This window comes from Moschus berezovskii, chromosome 8 (genome assembly GCF_049115385.1).
Source record: "Moschus berezovskii isolate FMDL1 chromosome 8, NW_MosBer_1.0, whole genome shotgun sequence".
NCBI lineage: Eukaryota > Metazoa > Chordata > Mammalia > Artiodactyla > Moschidae > Moschus > Moschus berezovskii.
Window position 1 is genome coordinate 64,917,140 of NC_142467.1, and position 18,622 is coordinate 64,935,761.

An 18,622-nucleotide genomic window follows, 5' to 3' on the forward strand; every position below is an offset into this window, starting at 1 on the left:
CTTCTCCTCTCCTTATTGGCCTGTTGCTTCTGCATTATTGGTGCCTCTTTTAGTTTCCGCTCCCCGCTGTTCCCAAAGCCCGTGGCCCTGAGACAGGTGTTCCCAGCCTCTCACCTGCTCTGTGGCAGCAGCCTCCTTACCTCTTCCATTCCCACCCCTTCCATTCCTCTGAAGGTCAGGCTTATCACTTCCCGCCACACAGCTTTGCTCAGGTCATGCTGGTGTCCAAGACACCCCACTGCCTGCAGAATAGCACAGAAACCCACACTCAGCTAATAATCCAAGCTCTTCATAACCTGAGCTGCATCTTCCGCCCCTCCCCACTCATCCCCGCACAGACCTGCCCTTCCTGCCCTTGACTCCTTCCCTCCACCGCTCCTGGGTCTGAAACACCTCCCCCTCCCCACCTCCAAATCCTAGCCAGTATTCAAGCACCCAGTTGACAGCCACTTCCTCTCTGGAGCCTTCCTGGTGTGCAGAGCCAGATTCCGAGATTCCAGAGTCTTCCATGGGCTTTTCTCACTGCGGTGCACATTTGATTCCCCACCAGACTGAGGGCTCCGTGAGCACAGGGGCTGTGTGCGTCTGATACCCGAGGTACCCACTCAGCTTGGCTCATCGCAGAGGCTGGGAAATGCTAGTGAGTGAATGAATGCAAGTGTGGATTTAAGCAGGTATAACACTCAGCCCTTTGCCTCCAGCTGGGCCTGGTGGAATTACTGCAAAGGTCAGCACAGAGTTAATGCTGAGTCCTCCTCCAGTCCCCCAAACCCCTGCCTCCTGTGGTGTTAAGGGCTTTGTGATCTGCACATTAATTAGGTTCTTAATGAAAACACAGACCTGAAAGCTCCCAGATCGGAGAGGAGTGAGTGTCACTGGCCACTGGGCTCTAGGCTGTGACTTGGCCCAGGTAGAAGAACTGCTGGCCCTGGACCTCAGCCCCAGATTCCAGCACGGGCCCAGCAGGGTGCCTAGTGCAGCTCATGCCCGTGGGAATGGTAACTTGAAAACGGCACCTTCACAGGCACCTTACTGTCAAGGTCAGATCTGAAAGAATAAAGGCCAAGTGATGGAGACCCCGGGAGAAAACCTCCATGAAGTTGGGAGTTTTCACATATGCAGTGCCAAATGGACATTCCCTTTAAACTTCAGTAAATGCTGATATCATTTGGTAAAACCCCTCTCTAACAAATTTCACAACACACACCAAGAATCCTAAAAATGACCATACTCTTTGACCTACTCATGAATCAAAGAGCCCACACATTTAGGGAAATGACTGTAAATGAAGACAACTCTTTATGGACAAATTTGCTGATCACATCATTATTTTTAAAAGAGGAAAAACTGTAAACAACCTAAATTTACATTAGTAGGAAGACTTCTGAATAAATAAGTTTAACTGTATTGCTAACATTTATCTCATGGTTTCAAAGTATCAGACATTGTGCTCAGATCTTCATGTGTTATGCATGATTCTATCCCATCCCAGTTATGAATGAGCTACTCTTGTTATTACTGTATTGCAGATGAGTAAACTAAGGCTTGAGCTTCCAGTGGCACTAGTAGTAAAAAACAAACAAATAAAAAACCCACCTGCCTAAGCAGGAGACTTAAAGATGCTGGTTTGATCCCTGGATAGGGACGATCTCTTGGAGTAGGAAATGCAACCCACTCCAATATTCATGCCTAGAGAATCCCATGGACAGAGGAGCCTGGTGGGCTACAGTCCATAGGGTTGCAAAGAGTTTGACATGACTGAAGTGACATAGCACAGCACACAAACTGAGGCCTCTTGACGATCGGTGAAGATAACAGAAGCGGGTAGTCTAACCCCAGAAACTGAATTCTTACCATGCTCTATCATCCCTCTCAAAATACGTGTGTATTTTATGGACTAGTGTACATCTGTTTTAAATATTATCCATCTATTTTCATTTTATAATGTTAGTAACATGGAAAATGTTCATTATACTGTTAACAACAGGATATGAAACTGTCTAGATGAGTAAAACCTCTGAAAACATTTCATCTATGCAGACTGAAAAGGAAGAAGAAATACACTAATGTATTAATGGTGACCATACTTGGTTGGATGGCTACTCTTTCCCTCCACATTCAGATAATCAGGATGAACTCAATGGCTTTATACCTGTATGTCTCCAACCAGATGAGCTGGGTTCTCATCTTGGCATGGCCTGCATTCCACCTGACATCTGCCCCCAAAGAGGGAAGCCAGAGGCCTCTGGCCCCCACCTTCAGTATGGAGCGTGGTCTCTCACAGACCCCCACTGTCACCACCCAGGAAGTGGACTGGCAATTCTGGGGTAAAGCCGCAAGCCATGAGCAATCCCACAAGCCCCACACAAGGCAGCCTAAATTTACCCATCTCAGCACAGTTGTCAGGGAGAGTGGGCCTGACTCAGCAGAGACCACAAGCCGGCAGCTAACCACGGCCCATACTGTCTAGTCCACACAATGGTCTGGGCTACATGATGTTATGTTGGTTTGCATTTGACTTTGGTTTTGATTGAACTGACGATTTCCCATTAAAAGACCCTGGGAAAATCTAGCTTTCTGCCTTCTTTTAAAAAGTGAAAGATCCAGGCTGTGTGGCAATAGTCGGCTGGAGCAGAGTTGAAGCCACGCCCTTAGAGAGGATTTGGGCAACTTGCAACTATTCCCATCACTCCCCATCACCTCCCAGGCACCAAGGCTGAATGACTGCATTTCTAATACCAGAGTGACATGGAAAGTATGTCTTGTTTTTCTATAAGAAGGGGAAAAATGAAGCATAGGTTCGGAGGGCTGTAAGTGTTCAAAAATGGAAAAGGGTGCATTCTCCAGGCACCAGTGCTCACTGATGCTTCCTGCCTGGGCCCAGCGAGTCTACCCCTCTACCTTTGGCCTAGAGGGTTTCTGAGGAACAAGTGAAAGAAAAGCCACATCCTTCCTCTACTTCTGGAGGGATTCCGGGCAGAAAGAACTGCCTGGTGACCCACCACCTGCCTCTGCTTTATCTCCAGTAGTTGATCCTGCCCAGCACCCATAGTCACCAAAGCCCCCTCTCTCAAGCATCTGAGCGGACGAGGGGGGTAAGGAAGAGCAGCCATGCAGAGAAGAGCTGCCCAAAGCCAAAGAATTCAGACCCATCCCTTGGAGCCCATGGGCTGCCCCCACTACTTGAACAATGTCATTTTAGAGTCAAGTTCCCACTTCCCTTCCCTCCCTCAAAGTTTGCAACCGCTTTTGTACATGATGATTCTGTGCAAAGGCCCAGATATTACCAAAATCACTGTAGCCTCAGCTTCTACGAAACGCTGGGGGCAGAAGCAGAAACAGCATCAGTGGCCCTGAGTCAGCTGCCTGGGCCCTCGCCCCAGCTCCACCCCCAACTTGGGCAGGGACCTTGGGCAGGCAGTGGAATCTCTCTGTGCCTCTGTCTCCCCTTTGTAAATGTCCAGGAACTGGGTTTTTGGGAATTTTAAACACACTGAGCTCTTCACACAGTGCCTGCCACATGGTAAGCCTGAGTAAACACTGGATCCTTGCCCCCACGGCCAGGAATGTTCTGGCTTAGTCCAAATTGGGGGTTCTAGGGGCAGAGCTGAGGGGGACCCTCCAGCTTTGGTTTCTACCTTCTCTCCACACACTCAGGTCAACTCCTTTGTTGCACTGTCAGATAAGCCCCTGGGACCAGGTGCCGATGACTTTGAGCTTAGAAGGGCTGAGAAAAGTTTTTCTGTGTATGGGGCCTCCCCTGGTCTCTTTTTAAGACCCTTCCCTGAGTTCCCTAAAGGCTAGCTTCCTGGCACCCTGGGAAGGACAGAACAAGTGCATTTTCATTTTCTGTTGCTGCCTCAAGGGGTTTGCTTAAGAACCGGTTTCCTTATGGTATCACAGATAAACTTACAACCTGGGCCATGGTCCCATCCATACAGGAGTAGGATGAGATGCTGGGGAGGAATAAAGAGAGCACACGTCCCCACGTCCTCCCTGCTCAGAGGGCTTATCCAGCTAACAAGGCCTCCACAAGAGTCCTGACATCCCAGTTGGCAGTTCTAGGGAGTTCTGCTCCAGGTCCCCAGGGCCCAGGCAAGCAGGCACAGGTGGTCCTCAGTGTGGCCTTGACCAGATGCCCAGTCCTGACCTCCAAGCCCTCTTTCGACCCCTCCCACCACCTTCCCCAAAGCCCTTCCTGACCCCCAGCCTGGCTGAGAGCCCCTCCCACTTTCCCCCACCCTATCTGGAGTGGCCCAATGCCTGTCTGCCCCTTTGCTGGACGGAGAGCTGCAAGAGGAACAGGACAGAGTCTTCTGTCCACCACTACGGCCTCAGCACTTAGCCATAGGCTTGGCACACAGCAGGTGCATAACTACTGTGCATTGGGTAAATGAACCTCACACTGTCTGGTGGATGTTAAATGGGGCCATGCATAAACAGCACTTAACACAGTGTCAGGACTTGATGAGCACTTAGCAGCAGCAGCAACGGAGGCTGCTCCGCTCCCTAAAAGTAAGGCTCCTGCACACCCAGGGGTGGGGCCTTTCTTGGGTCTGGCTATTCTGTAGCTGTTCCTTTCCTTCCTCCAGTCTTGGAGGCTTCTAGTCTGGCCTCAGGACTCCTGTAGCTCAGGCCTTAGCCTGCTAAGTCAGCCACCGTTCTAGAACCCTCCTCGGGGAAAGTGTAGGTGGGCAAGGGAAGAACAGAGGATGGAACCCAACACAGTCAAGAAAGTTCACCGATGAACGTGTCCCCGAATGTCCTGGCATCCTGTGTCCCAGCACTCCCCCTGGGTGTCCAGGCTGGCTGGGGGCCCGCACAGGTACACATGCACCCCTGCCCCACTCTCCTCCCCTTCCCGGGATGAGGCGCCTTGGTTGTGAAGCGGGCGGGGCTGCCCCCACGAACCAAGGAGCCCCATCACTGAGACTCATCCAACATGTGGACCCCAAAGAGCTTCAAGGCTTATGGAGAGAGACCTACTCTGGTGCAGACCAACACAACTTTGCGAAAGTAGACAGGAGAGCACAAAAAGCCAGCCTGGGGGGCAGGACTGCTGCGCTCTAGGCCTGTTCACAATGCCCCTTCATTTCTCTACACCTTTGCTCTGCCTCTGACACAGGACCAGATCAGTGAGCTTCGAACTCTTCTCAGAGGTGCAACCCTTTGGTCAAACTGAACGGTACCAAGACATGATTCAGTGAGTTAGGTAGGTGGGGCTGAGGATGCCCCTGCCCTGTATCTCCTCAGTGGCCCCTGGGGGGCGTGCTCTGTGACTCTCTGGGTGAACCATCTCATTGTTGCCCTGCATTTCCCTGCATGCTCACAGTGACCTTGGCCCGGGGGTACTGAGCACCTAGCAGGTGTGACTCCTGTTCTTGGGCTAGGAGGGGCCCCTGTGAGGAGCATCAGCACATGCTGGGAGTGTGTGCAGACCTGTCCTGGACACCTGCCCAGCTGAGCAGGGAGGGCAGGTGACTCAAGGAGCCTGGGTAGCAGTGAGGGAGGAGAGGCACTGGCCCAGGATGCTCCGGAGGGACTTTCTGGGGCTTCAGCCATGGGTCAGCACAGCTGACTCCCCACCCAGCCTCTGTGGGCAGAGGGCTCCCATGGAGGCCACTTAGAAGGTGGCCAAGCAAAGGGGTCTTATCCACAACATTTGTCAGGTATATATCTGAGGTCACAGGAAGGAACAAGATGCAGTCCTTCCATCATACAGATAAGGAGACTGAGGCCCAGAAAGGGATGCTATCTTCCCTGAGGAGGCAGAGTAAAGTGAGAGCCAAGGACCAGACTCCAAGGTATTAGAATTTGTCTAAAAGCCCCCAGCTCGTCCTTCCTCTACAGCCGGCCCTTTCTGTCCACATGCAAGTGCCTTCTCGTTCTTTCCAACCTCCTTTATCAAAGCTGGTCCCAGGAGAAGAGGCAGGCATCTCTTTCCAGCAGGGAGGAGACGTCAGCTCCAGCTCACCATGGGCCAGAGCAGCTAGCTACACAGCAGATAAGAAATGAAACTCTAATGGAACATTGATGGCAAGGTGAGGGGCATCCACTTCATGAACCAGCAGCAAATCCAGCTCAAGGCCTCCTGGCTGCACTCCTTGGTGTGAGGGGCAAGTGTGCTTCTGAGACCTGAACAGTCACCCAGGGTCCCTCACTTGACTTAATGCTCTGCTCTTGCCCTTTTTAAATTCTTACTAATTTGTAATCAAGAGATTATTTTCGTTTCACGCCAGGGGCTATAAACTAGAAAGCTGGTGCTGACTGGCCAGTCATGAACTGTGTGTCCTTGAATAAGTATCTCAACCTCTGGGAGCCTCAGTTTTCTCATCTGCAAAATGGAAACAATCACAGTGTTTGCCTCAGAAAATTGTTCTGAAGATGAATTAAGAGAACACATGTGGGGCTCTTCACAAACATCTGGTACATAGTAAACCCTTGACCAATGAGAGATACCGCTATCAATAAAAATGATTTGACATAGATGCCCTGAACCATAAAAAGGATATTAACCAAATCCCAGAGCTAGGAAGCCATGAAAGAGTCACAGGTGCCCAGACACCAGGCCACTTCCCTGGCCTCTTACCTTCCTGAAATGGCTGTGTTTGCATCTGCAGCCGGATCTTGATGAGGTCCACGGGTGCACCCAACCCGACAGAGACCACGCCGGCCACCATGCTGGCCAGAAGCAGGTCAGACAGCACGTGGGGTGGGCCAGCCTCGGGCTCCCGGCACCGGTGGTGGCTGAGGAACCTCTGTGTGTTGCTGAAGACCCCAAACACCACCGAGTTGTAGACAGCGATGCTGGCAAGGGGGAAAGACATGCCCTTGAAGAAGCCAAACACCTGTGGGGAGACCCAGGAGGAGGACGCATGAGGGCCTATGCCACCCCTGGCACAGACCTTGCCCTCCTGGAGCCCATGGCCTGGTGGAGGAGATACCACAGGAGAAGCAAGCCAGTATGTCGGTGGAAAGAATAAGAGGGTGCTGATGTGAAAGGAGAAACAGGGGAGCATGAGTGCATCCTTGCCCTCAGGAGGAACTGGCTTCTGCATGAAACTGTTTCTTGAGCCATGGTGTGCTGGGTCTAGGACCTGCATTTGTCACCAGAGTGGCAGTGTTCCTGGGCAGTGGCTGAGGGCAGCCCATGGAGGCACAGTGGGCTTGCCAGGCACCACATGCTCCCTGCTCATGGGCCACTCCAACAAAAGCATTCTCTGGGCACGTGCCAGGCCCTGCAGGACAAGAAGAAAGAAGTACTTTCCGCCTGCACTGAGCTCACAATCTGGAGGCGGGGGAGGAGGGGACCCAGGCAGACAGACTGACAGGCAAGTAAAATATAATGCGCTAAGTCTGCAGTGGTGGGGTGTGAAGGGTCCCACAGCCCCCCAGGGGCACCTGGGCCAGCAGGGTGCTGGGTGCCCCTGAGCATGCGCATCTGTTGGGACAGAGCCAGAGGGAGAATCCCCAAATGAACAGCATGAAAGGCTTCTGTATACACATACTGCATTCTCAGCAAACCCCACAGATGTGCCACTGAGCCTGGAAAATCCCAGAGGCCCTTGGAGGAGTAGGGGCCACATACAGGGCACCAAAGGTGAAAAAGCACTGGGAAGCCATTGTAAAAACTGCAGGCTGTACTCAAGCCGGTTCAGCCTGACCTGCATGCCTATAACCCTGTTTACAAGGGCCTGGACACCACCTCACACAAGCGTCCACACACGCATGTACATGCAAACACACATGCATGCACACACCATACTCCAGACTCCTCCTCTACAAGGCCCCTCAGATAACTTGGGACATCACTTAGCTTTGAAACATGGTGTCTTAGAGGAACTCCAGCAGTTCCCACAGAAACCCCAGGGCACGTGTCCCAAAAAGGAGAATCAACAGCTGCCATTCAGAGGATGGAGGAGTAGGACAACATTACACCAGAACAGCTAGTGCTGGGTTTGCAGGGCTCACCCTGATTTTAAAGCAGACCATCCAGAGAATCAGAACAACACGCAGACACCAGACAGATTTCAACCAAGGAGAAGAAACTCCAGGTGCAAGCGGGAGCCTCCTGAGCTCCAGGCCACTTCCCAGGAGGGAGCCTGCGGGGAACAGAGGCCAATAAGGGGGCCATGTTTCCAGTGACTCAAGGAAAAGCCCAGTGCACCACAGGGCTTACATCTATTTCTTTTTTTTTTTTAATTAATTTTTATTAGAGTGTAATTGCTTTACAATGTTGTGTTAGTTTCTGCTCTACAGCAAAGTGAATCAACTATATGTACACATATACATACAGTTTTTTGGATTTCCTTCCCATTTAGGTCACTACAGAGCACCGAGTAGAGTGCCCTGTTCCATGCTGGAGGTTCTTGTTAGTTACCCATTTTGTACATACTAAAGTATACGTATATGTATCAGTCCAAATCTCCCAAGTCATCCCACCCCCACTTTATCTCCTGGTATCCATATATTTGTTCTCTGTCTGCTCACGCCTATTTCTCTAATAGTTCATTTCATCCTAAATTTTAAAATCTATTTAAAATTCCCCAAGGAGGAGTCTTGGAAAGTCTTCAAAAAGCACATACTCATTCTCAAGAATGGCACCTGATGCTTCTACAAAATCTGCTACTCAGATTTTCCCCTCTGCAGAGAAAACCCCTGGGCCCCCGGTCTGGAGTGTGGTTCAAGCCTGCTCTGGGTGTCTGGGATCAGAAGAGCCACCCCACCCCTACCCCTCGCCCCACCCTGGGATAAAGGGAGCTTGTGAACACATGACTTACCTGCCACTCATTTGGTTTTGAAAACCTGACAGGTCACCCTGTTTTTGCAGGAATTTTCGACTCCATGTCTCTAAGTGCCTCAAAATTTCTCCAGAGAGGTGGCACACGGTTTTTTTCCTCAATAACATTGCACCCGGGGACAGAGTTAAGTTCAGGTAATACATATTTGAGGAGTGGTGTGAGACGAACAGGGAACACTGAGCCAAAGGTGATGAGCGTCATGAACAGGGGGTGAGGACGGTGATCGTGGTCCCCAGGAGAGCCTTACTCAGGGAACACTTACACTCTCCCTCCTGTACACCGTGCGGATGCAGCTGAGCGTGCTCCCATAGCCAGAGCCGGCCTGCAGGCGAGCCTGCAGAGAGAGGCAAAGGCAAGGGCCTGAGGGCCAGGTGGAGACAGGTCACATCCCCACCACTCCCATGATGCTGGGCTCCCAGCACGGGGGTCCAGAGAGGGGAAGGCCCTGCCCCTGTGACCCCGTCCCAGCCTGGCTGGCCTTCCGTCTTCTAGCCGCACTGCCTCCCTACACGTCCCATTCGCCCCTTCCTAAACGCAGCAGGAGCCCCCTCGATCTGAGAGAGGAAGACAGGCCAGTTTGTTGCACAAGAACAACGCTTGTTTGGAGACATATGGTTCTGCTGCATCTTGAGTACAAGAGTTAGCCTGTGGCTCTGGCCCGTCTGCTGTCCAGCACTCTGCCCTCCCAAATACTCCTGGGAGTGGCTTGTTTGTGTCACCTCCCGACAGATACAGAGCCCCCGTATCTGTCCCCCCGTGATGCACTGGGCTCCTCGATGTCCTCCTACTCCCCCACTCACTCCTTTGTCTATATCGACACAACAGTCAGACTGATCTTTTCCAAACAACGATGAATGCTTGTCATGGCTGTATCAAGCTCTGCAGAGGCCTCCTTGCAAAATCAGAAAAATCCCGCCCTTAACCAGCACCACAGAGGTCCTGGGCGGTGCCTCTGTGGTGCCTCTCACCACCTCCAGGCAATTTCCTCCACACCTGCTGTGCCTGTCACATCACACACTCCTGGACCCTGGAGCACCAGTTTCTTCCTGCTTCCAGAACATTCCACCTACATTTCTCCCCGAAAGGCTGTTTCTTCAGCTTATCTTTTGGGTCTGAACTTCAGTGCTCTAATGATGTGATCTGCTGATCAGATTTGCTGTTGTTGCTATTCCGTCGCTAAGTCATGTCCTACTCTTTGTGTCCCCATGGACTGCAGCATGCCAGGCTCCTCTATCCTTCACCATCTCCCAGAGTCTGCTCCAATTCACATCCATTGAGTCAGTGATGCTATCTAACAAACTCATCCTATGCTGCCCCCTTCTCCTTTTGCCTTCAATCTTCCCCAGCATCAGGGTCTTTTCAAATGAGTTGGCTCTTCATATCAGGTGACCAAAGTATTGGAGCTTCAGCTTCAGCATCAGTTCTTCCAATGAATATTCAGCATTGAGTTCCTTTAGGATGGACTAGTTTGATCTTGCAGTCCAAGGGACTCTCAAGAGTCTTTTCCAACACCACAGTTCAAAAGCATCAATTCTTCAGTGGTCAGTCTTCTTTATGGTCCAACTCTCATATCCATACATGACTACTGGAAAAACCACAGCTTTGACTATATGGACCTTTTATGGCAAAGTAATGTCTCTGCTTTTTAACACACTGTCTAGATTTGTCATAGCTTTCCTTCCAAGGAGCAAACTTTTTATTTTTTTCATTTCATGGCTGCAGTCATTGTCCACAGTGATTTGGGAACCCAAGAAAATAAAACCTGTCACTGCTTCTACTTTTTCCCCTTCTATTTGCCATGAAGTGATGTGACCAGATGCCATGATCTTAGTTTTTTGAATGTTCAGTTTCAAACCAGCTTTTTCACTCTCCTTTTTCACCCTCATCAAGAGGCTCTTTACTTCCTCTACAGTTTCTGCCATTAGAGTGGTATTAGCTGCATTTCTCGGAGAAGGCAATGGCAACCCACTCCAGTATTCTTGCCTGGAGAATCCCAGGGACAGAGGAGCCTAGCGGGCTGCCATCTATGGGGTCGCACAGAGTCGGACATGACTGAAGCGACTTAGCAGCAGCAGCTGCATTTCTGAGGTTATTGATATTTCTCCCAGCAATCTTGATTCCAGTTTGTGCTTCAACCAGCCTGGCATTTTGCATGATGTACTCTACATAGAAGTTAAATAAGCAGGGTGACAATACACAGCCTTGACATATTCCTTTCCCAATCCTGAGCCAGTCAGTTGTTTCATGTCCAGTTCTAACTGTTTATACAAGTTTCTTACGAGACAGGTAAGGTGGTCTGTTATTCCCATCTCTTTAAGAATTTTCCAATTTGTGGTGATCCACATAGTCAAAGGCTTTAGCGTAGTCAATAAAGCAGAAGTAGATGTTTTTCTGGAGCTCCTTTGCTTTCTTCATGGCCCAATGAATGTTGGCAATTTGATCTCTGCTTCTTCTGCCTCTCTGAAGCCCAGCTTACACATCAGTTCTCGGTTCACATAACTACTGAAGCCTAACTTGAAGGATTTTGAGCATAACTTTGCTAGCAAGTGAAACGAATGCAATCATACAGGAGTTTGAACATTCTTTGGCATTGCTCTTCTTTGGAATTGGAAAAAATCTGATCGTTTCCAGTTCTGTGGCCAGTGCTGAGTTTTTCAAATTTGCTGACATATTGAGTACAGCACTTTAACAGCATCATCTGTTAGGATACAAAATAGCTCTGCTGGAATTCTGTCACCTCCATTGGCTTTGTAGGGTATTTGGGTTCCCCCTGTGGAACAGGGCCATCTTGTATTTTCCTCTCATCCCTGGAGCAGAGCGTGGCCCTGGCACTTGGCCCTTTGCACTGACTGACCAAGGGGCTGGAGGATGAGATGGTGGCATACTCTAATGGAGGCTGACTCCGCTGACTGGGGTATCTGTAGACAGGCAGAGGGTCTGAGTAAGGCCACAGAAAAGCCCAGGGCATGCTTCACCCTGGGCCTAGACCAGAGCAAAGGTCTGTCAGCCCTTGAGGAAGTTGACACCCATGCCAGCAGCAAAGCTCAAGCCTCTAGGGTCTCCAGTTGCAACAGGAGCTAGCACATAATATAGACCAACTGCATATAGACCAGTGGGGAAATACTGGGCATCTTATGGAACTTATCTCACAGAATCCCACAAATGCTATGAGGTGTGGATATTATCCCCACCTCACTGATGAAAAAAGCTGATTCCCTGTATAGGTTTCTGATTGCTGCTGTAACAACATATGATACATTTAGTGGCTTAAAACAAAGCAAATTTATTTTCTTGCAGTGTTCTCGCTGGTCTATGGAGAGCTGAGCCCTGATTAGAAAACCCTGGTCACACTGCATCAGACATAAACTTAAGTGTACCAGGTGTGCCAGGAGCCTACGGTGAATCCTGACCCCAGCTCTGCTGCCCCAAGAAGCCAGCCTGGCTCTCCCACCTGTAGGGTGGGAGTCTCTGCCCCAGGTCAGGAGCCTGGATCCTTCCAGCTTGGCTCTTTCAGGGGGGAGCCTGGGGACCTGGGACAAGCCGCTTGTCTGCATCACCACACTCCAGCACGTGTGCTCTTCAGGACAGAAAGGCTCGCTCACTGCTCTACCCTTGCTGCCAAAGTGACAGTCTTCATGACAGCCCCACTGGGGGAAGGGGCTCACTGTCCACTTTATAGATGAGGAAACTGAGGCTTGGGGAGGTTAAGGTGGAAAATACGGGAAGGGGGGAACTGGACTCCAGGCTATTCTGACTCTAGGACTCTGGCCCAGACCTTTCTCAGTGAATATGAACTCTAGAGTAAATGCCAGCCAGAAGGAAGGAAAATGTTCTGGAGAGAAACAAAGGCCCCAGGCCAGCCCTGGGCTGGACCCAGAGAAGCTGGCATCATCAGGCTGGTACTCTCAACAGAGAGGTTCTCAGGTGGAACAAAGACGAGATTTTATGTGTTGGGAAAGCTTCCCTGTAGAGGTTCAAGGGGAGGAGTGGAGAAAAGGAGGAGAGTCTTATCTTTATAGCTGATATGTGGCACAGGGTGGCCAGGCTTGCCATGCCAGGAGCAGGAGATGATGGAGCTTCCAAACAGGCTCTACCAGCCCCTGACCAGGCTGTGGGTGAGGGAAGGATGCTCTATCAGAGAAACACACTGGTTGCCTGGGTCCAAAACATGGCTGTTAGATCTGCAGGGGCAGGGACTGGACTGGCTTTGTCCACCACCTCTGCCCTGCCAGCCCCACAGGACCTGCATGGAGAAAGCATCCAGGATATGTTTGATATACGAGCAAAAGGCGGGGCTTGTGGAAGGGACTCGAGGAGCCAGGAAATACCTTCGACTATTTAGACATGTAGGCTGACCTCCCCATCACAAGAGAGCAGGCCTGGGCTCTGACAGAGGAAGGGCCCACAGTCACATGAGGAGGAAGATGGGGCGAAAGGGGCCCACAGCGGCCCCTGGAGGAGGGCCTGAGAGGTTCTTCCTTGTGCACAATCCCAGAGGAGCATTAGATACGAACGCGAAAGTCAGGGTGAGGGGGCACTATTCGTGGCCACCTTCTCAGGGTATAATGTGAGTGCTGCTTAGCACGGGGACAGGAGGCAGGGGTGGGGGTGGAATCAGATGTCCCTTTGTAGCACCTCACTTCTCAGTGCTTCGACTTGTCATGACCTGGGGTAAATCCTTCCCCTTTCTGGGCCAGTTTCCACACCTGTAGAACAAGGGGCATGGATGATTCCAGTGCCAAGGGGCTTTGCTGGCTCCATCAAGTTACCGTGGCTTCCAATTCCCAACCTAAGTCCAGAGTCCTAAGCTGATATTCAAGGCCTACAAGGACTGACTGCCCACCTACCCTTCCTGGTTGTTGATCCGTAGCTGCTTTCAGAAACCTGAGGCATCAGCAAAACTGGCCATGTTGGCCTTTCCTAAGCGTGGCCCCCAGTGTCCCCACTTCAGTGCCTTTGCCCATTCTGATCTCTGTGCCTGGGATGTCTTTTCCAATTGCCTGACCTTAGATTCTGGCTCAAATGCCACCTCACACTGGAAGCCTTTTCTGCTTCCTTAGTTTCACAGAGGCTTGCAGGAGAACACTCCCAGTGCCCTTGCCCACTCCCCTGAAGCTTCTGAGAACCTGGAGGCAGCAATGGAGCATTCATGAAAACAAAATCACTGCCAAGCAATGAGGGTAGAGCATTCCAGGCCGGACCTCCTAGCACTCCACCCCCATGGACTGGCACAGAGATCTGGCCCTGGGCTGGCAACCTTCTGGGGGTCAGAAACAGCAGGCACATTACTGGAGGCAGACTAGCTCCAGGCCTCTTTCCAAAAGGTAATGGTGACAAGGCTACTGTACCTTGACTGTATCCAGAGGGTGGCCGACGATGACGCTGGCTGCACCTGGGGATCAAGAAGACTTGCTGGTTACTCAGCCCCTGGACTTCCAACTTGCATCAGCTGGCCCTCAGGACAGAACAGAGGACCCAGGCACTTACGTTCACTTATTCGGTCCATGCCCAGTCACCAGAAGGGACCCTCAGGCATGGGCTCACACACAGAGGAAGGCAAAGGGAATGGAGTAAAACCTGGGCCTTGCCTCCAGGACAAATACTCTATAGAAAGGGAGGTAAAGGTGCTGGAATAACTGGGTATCAATGCAAAAGAATAAAGTTAGACCTCTCCCTCGTACCATATAGGGGCTTCCCTGATAGCTCAGTTGGTAAAGAATCTGCCTGCAATGCAAGAGATACTGGTTTGATTCCTGGGTAAGGAAGATCTGCTGGAGAAGGGATAGGCTACCCACTCCAGTATTCTTGGGGTTCCTCTTGTGGCTCAGCTGGTAAAGAATTCACTTGCAGTGTGGGAGACCTGGGTTCGATCTCTGGGTTGGGAAGATCCCCTGGAGAAAGGAATTGCTACCCACTCCACTATTCTGGCCTGAAGACTTCCATGGACTCTATAGTCCAAGGGAGTTGCAAAGAGTTGGACATGACTGAGCAACTTTCACTTTCATACCATATACAAAGTTAATTCAAAAGAAACCAAAGACCTATCTGGAAGCACTAAAACTATAGAAGTCATATACTAAAACATAGAGGGAAATCTCCATGACTGTAGATTTGTAACAGATTCTGAAAGTGGATTAGTGGTTGCCCAGAGGGGAAGGAATGGAATGGGGTTTCGCAGTAAATACGTGTGAGGGATCTTCCTGGGGGATGGAACGTTCTAAAGCTAACTTACAGTAATGGTTGCACCACTTAGTAAAATCACTAACAATCACTAAATTGTACACTTGAAATGATTGGATTTTATGATATGTAAAATAACCTCAGTATAGTTACTTTAAAAGTAACCATATTGTATTTAGAGGCTTCCCAAGTGGCACAGTGGTAAAGAATCCACCTGCCGGTGCAGGAGACACAGAAGATGTGGGTTCAATCCCTGGGCCCAGAATATCCTCTGGAGGCTGAAATGGCAACCCACTCCAGTATTCTTGCCTGGAGAATCCCATGGACAGAGGAGCCTGGTGGGCTACAGTCCATGGGGTCATAAAGAGTCAGACATAACTGAGCTCATAGATAGCATTTAAACAGCACCTGATACTTAATAAGTATTCCCTGCTACTACACTCATCTTCATTTCATGGAAGCAAAACCCTGTTGATGTAAACAAAGAAAGGCCAATCTCAGAATAAAGGATGACCCACTACTTGCCATGTGAGGTGGAGTCTTTGTGTCATCAGAGATTTTGAGCCACTCTGGTGGTCTCACCCTCCAGGACATTTCTCGAATGACGTCCCGGGCAGCCCTACTGAAGTTGGTCAGACTACTGAAGGGGCAGTCAAGGAAAGTCTCTCCCTCTCAACAGCTGAAAGGTTGTCTGAAGAGGGCCTGGATGTGCCCACTGGGTCTCTGGGCACAGCCCCCTGACTGGTAAATTTAGCCCTACCCAAGGGATCCTGTGCAACAGAACTGTCCCCAGTGAAAGAAATCACCTCTGCTTGGGAGGTTGAGAGACAGGAGCCCTACAGCCACCTGTGGGGGACAGACATGGACTGCTAGGTGGGAGGGGCCACCAGAAGAGGAACCACCAATTCTAGATGCTGTTTCTGTTTTTTCCTTTCCTACAAGTCTCCTGGTCTCCACACCTAGGACACTTGGTGGGGCACAAACACGGTGGCCACAGCCTCTACCTGAGCACGTCAGTATTTTACTTTGCCTTTGGGGAGCAGCTGCATTCATCAACATCCCTTTTCTGATGATCCTCTTGCGAGTATGCATGCTAAGTCACTTCAGTCCTGTCTGACTCTTGGCGACCCCATGAACTGTAGCCAGCCAGGCTCCTCTGTCCATGGGGATTCTCCAGGCAAGAATACTGGAGTGGGTTGCCACGCCCTCCTCCAGAGGATCTCCCCAACCGAGGGATCGAACCTGTGTCTCCTGCGACTCCAGGATTGCAGGTGGATTCTTTACCCTTGAGCCGCCAGGGAAGCCCAATCCTCTTAGATGGAGCCAAAAGAAAGACTGTATTTTACAATAAGCAGTCTCTCAAACCTCCAATAGCTGAACAAAGAAGAAGGACAAACCGACCCCCTACTGGACAGAGAAGAATGAAGAAGGGAGGCAGTGGATGTGACTCTTGCCCAAGCAAACACACCCAGCAGACAGCGGCTCCAGGAGCGGTAGGTAGGGATCAGCCTGCCCAACAGTGCCAGAGGAGAGGTGTGACAGTTGGCAGCAGCTGAAAACCATAAGGGTTTCCCCTGTCTGGCAGGGGGCGTCTGCTGCCGGTGCTGGATCCCCAGCTCTGCGCTCCAGCTCCCCCAACAGCCAGCCTGAAGAGCCAGCCTGACCGTGGTGCCGGGCTCCGCATCCTGCGCTCCGGGCGTGCGGTGTTCAAGCGCCACCCTCACCTACAAGTTCCCAGGAATGCCCAAATTCAGGTGCGCACCGGGGCGCCGCCGAAGGGAGTGTACGCGCCGGGATGCTCCATTGGCTGTCCACTTTGATAGGTGGTTTAATCATTACGGATCAGGATCAAGTTTTGCAAACCCGAACTTTGAGGCAATCGCAGGCTCCGGAAGAATCTGAGTGGGGCTCGCGGCAGCAGGCGAGGAGCCGCAAGACCAGCCGGGCTGCGGGTGGCGCGCGCCTGGGTAATGTGTGGGCAGTACGTGGCTGGCGCGGAGCTCCCGAATCAGGCACCGCTTGGAGACTCAGCCCGTGCAGCGCCTGCCGCCCCCCTCTCTTCCTGTCGGGCAGGGGTGTCCCCGTCCACACTCACCTCTGGGGGTCCCTCCATCCCTCCCGTCCGGGGGTGCGCTCACCTCCGATCCAGCCCGCGACAAAGTCTTCCAGTTGGAAGCTGCCCATAGCCCCGGCCGCGGCGCCTCGCTTTCCCGGAACTGGGTCAGTGCCCATTCAGTGTCTTCTGGACAGGCCTGCGGGCAAGCGCGCCAGACGGGTGAAGTCAGGGACACGGATTCCCTGCAGGCAGGTCCTCCTCCACACCGCGCTGCCCCACTCCCCGCTCGGGGTGCCCGCGGGCGGCTGACATCACGCCCCCAGTGGGCCTTAAAGGCACAGAGCGCGGCCCTGCGAGGCAGTATCCACCTGCCTTTATTCACATCTCTGAGACACTGGAAATGACTTCAGGGACATTTTTCAAATGACAAGAGGTAAAGAGGAAGGCGCTATCTGAGGTCGGGAAGTATTTGATTACAAACACCAAGGTCACTCTGTGACTGAATTATTTAGCTGGATGGACACATCTTTTCAGCTAAAACAGAGCTGGAATAATTGTAATTGAATAACCAACTCTCAGGGCTTCCCTGGTGGCAACGCAGGAGTCACAGGAGAGACAGGTTTGATCTCTGGGTTGGGAGGATCCCCTGCAGAAGGGAATGGCAACCCACTCCAGTACTATTGGCTGGAGAATCCCACTGACAGAGGAGCCTGGTAGGCTATAGTCCATGGGGTCACAGAGTCGGATACGACTTAAGCGACAGCATGCACACACATCCAGCTATCATCTAAATCAGAAGTTCTCGATTCTTTGAGCGGATGGAAAGCCACAGACAGCTTTGCAATAAAATAAAAAGGACAGACAATTTTCCATAACAACTTTGGCAGTCAGGGGCTCTTCTCCGGCCCACCTTCCACATCTTTCGCAAGCCCCCAGGTTTCAAAATCCAGTCTATTTCTGAATCACTGAAATAATGTGTGGAAAATACCTAGCCCAGGTGGGCTCCAAATCGTCTCTAAATACCATCTTAATCATGTCCAACATGTCCTGAGCACTGAAATCAGGCATCTTCACTGTACCTGGTCTTACTCCTACAGCAGCCCTATGAAATAGGTGTTACCGCCATCCCCATTCCTAGGAAAATGATTGTATGTCACATAAATTTTACATAGATTTTAATCTTTTAGAAAGCTGGTCAAATTAGGAGATGAAAGTTGTCACACCTGAGCTATAGGTTTAGCGGTGCCTGAACAGATTTGAGCTTATTCCCAAAAACCTGGCTGCCACAGTGGACCACCCAGGGGAGACCCCACCAGATCTGAAGGTCCGGCAGCACCCCTGGCTGAGGGCACAGAGTCCCCTGTTGAGAGCACCCGGGCCACTTAGGAATTTCTAGGGCCCTGGAAACTCTCAGCCTGTCCCTGGCCAGGCCTTCAGGAGGGGTGAGACTAGCCTGGAAGTTTCCTCTGATTGCTGCCTAGACATGATGTCTGGGTGGCCAGGTAGCAAGCACACAGTGCCTCTGGAAGTGTGAACCTTACAGGGCCCAGAAGCTACTGATGCCTCACCCCCAAGGCCGTCTGAC

At 51.3% G+C, this 18,622-nt stretch overlaps 1 protein-coding gene across 1 annotated transcript in view; it reads right to left on the bottom strand.

Moving 5' to 3' along the window:
• SLC25A48 (solute carrier family 25 member 48) overlaps positions 1-17,323 on the bottom strand; it is a 40,397-nt gene extending 23,074 nt beyond the window's left edge. Inside the window, exons 1-4 of the mRNA XM_055431127.2 lie at positions 17,120-17,323; positions 14,150-14,193; positions 9,064-9,135; positions 6,590-6,848 (exon numbers count right to left, since the gene is read on the bottom strand). Of these exons, the coding sequence (XP_055287102.1) occupies positions 6,590-6,848; positions 9,064-9,135; positions 14,150-14,193; positions 17,120-17,213 (469 nt within the window). The 5' untranslated portion in view covers positions 17,214-17,323. The remainder of the gene's footprint in view (positions 1-6,589; positions 6,849-9,063; positions 9,136-14,149; positions 14,194-17,119) is intronic.
• Positions 17,324-18,622: the final 1,299 nt, after the last annotated feature.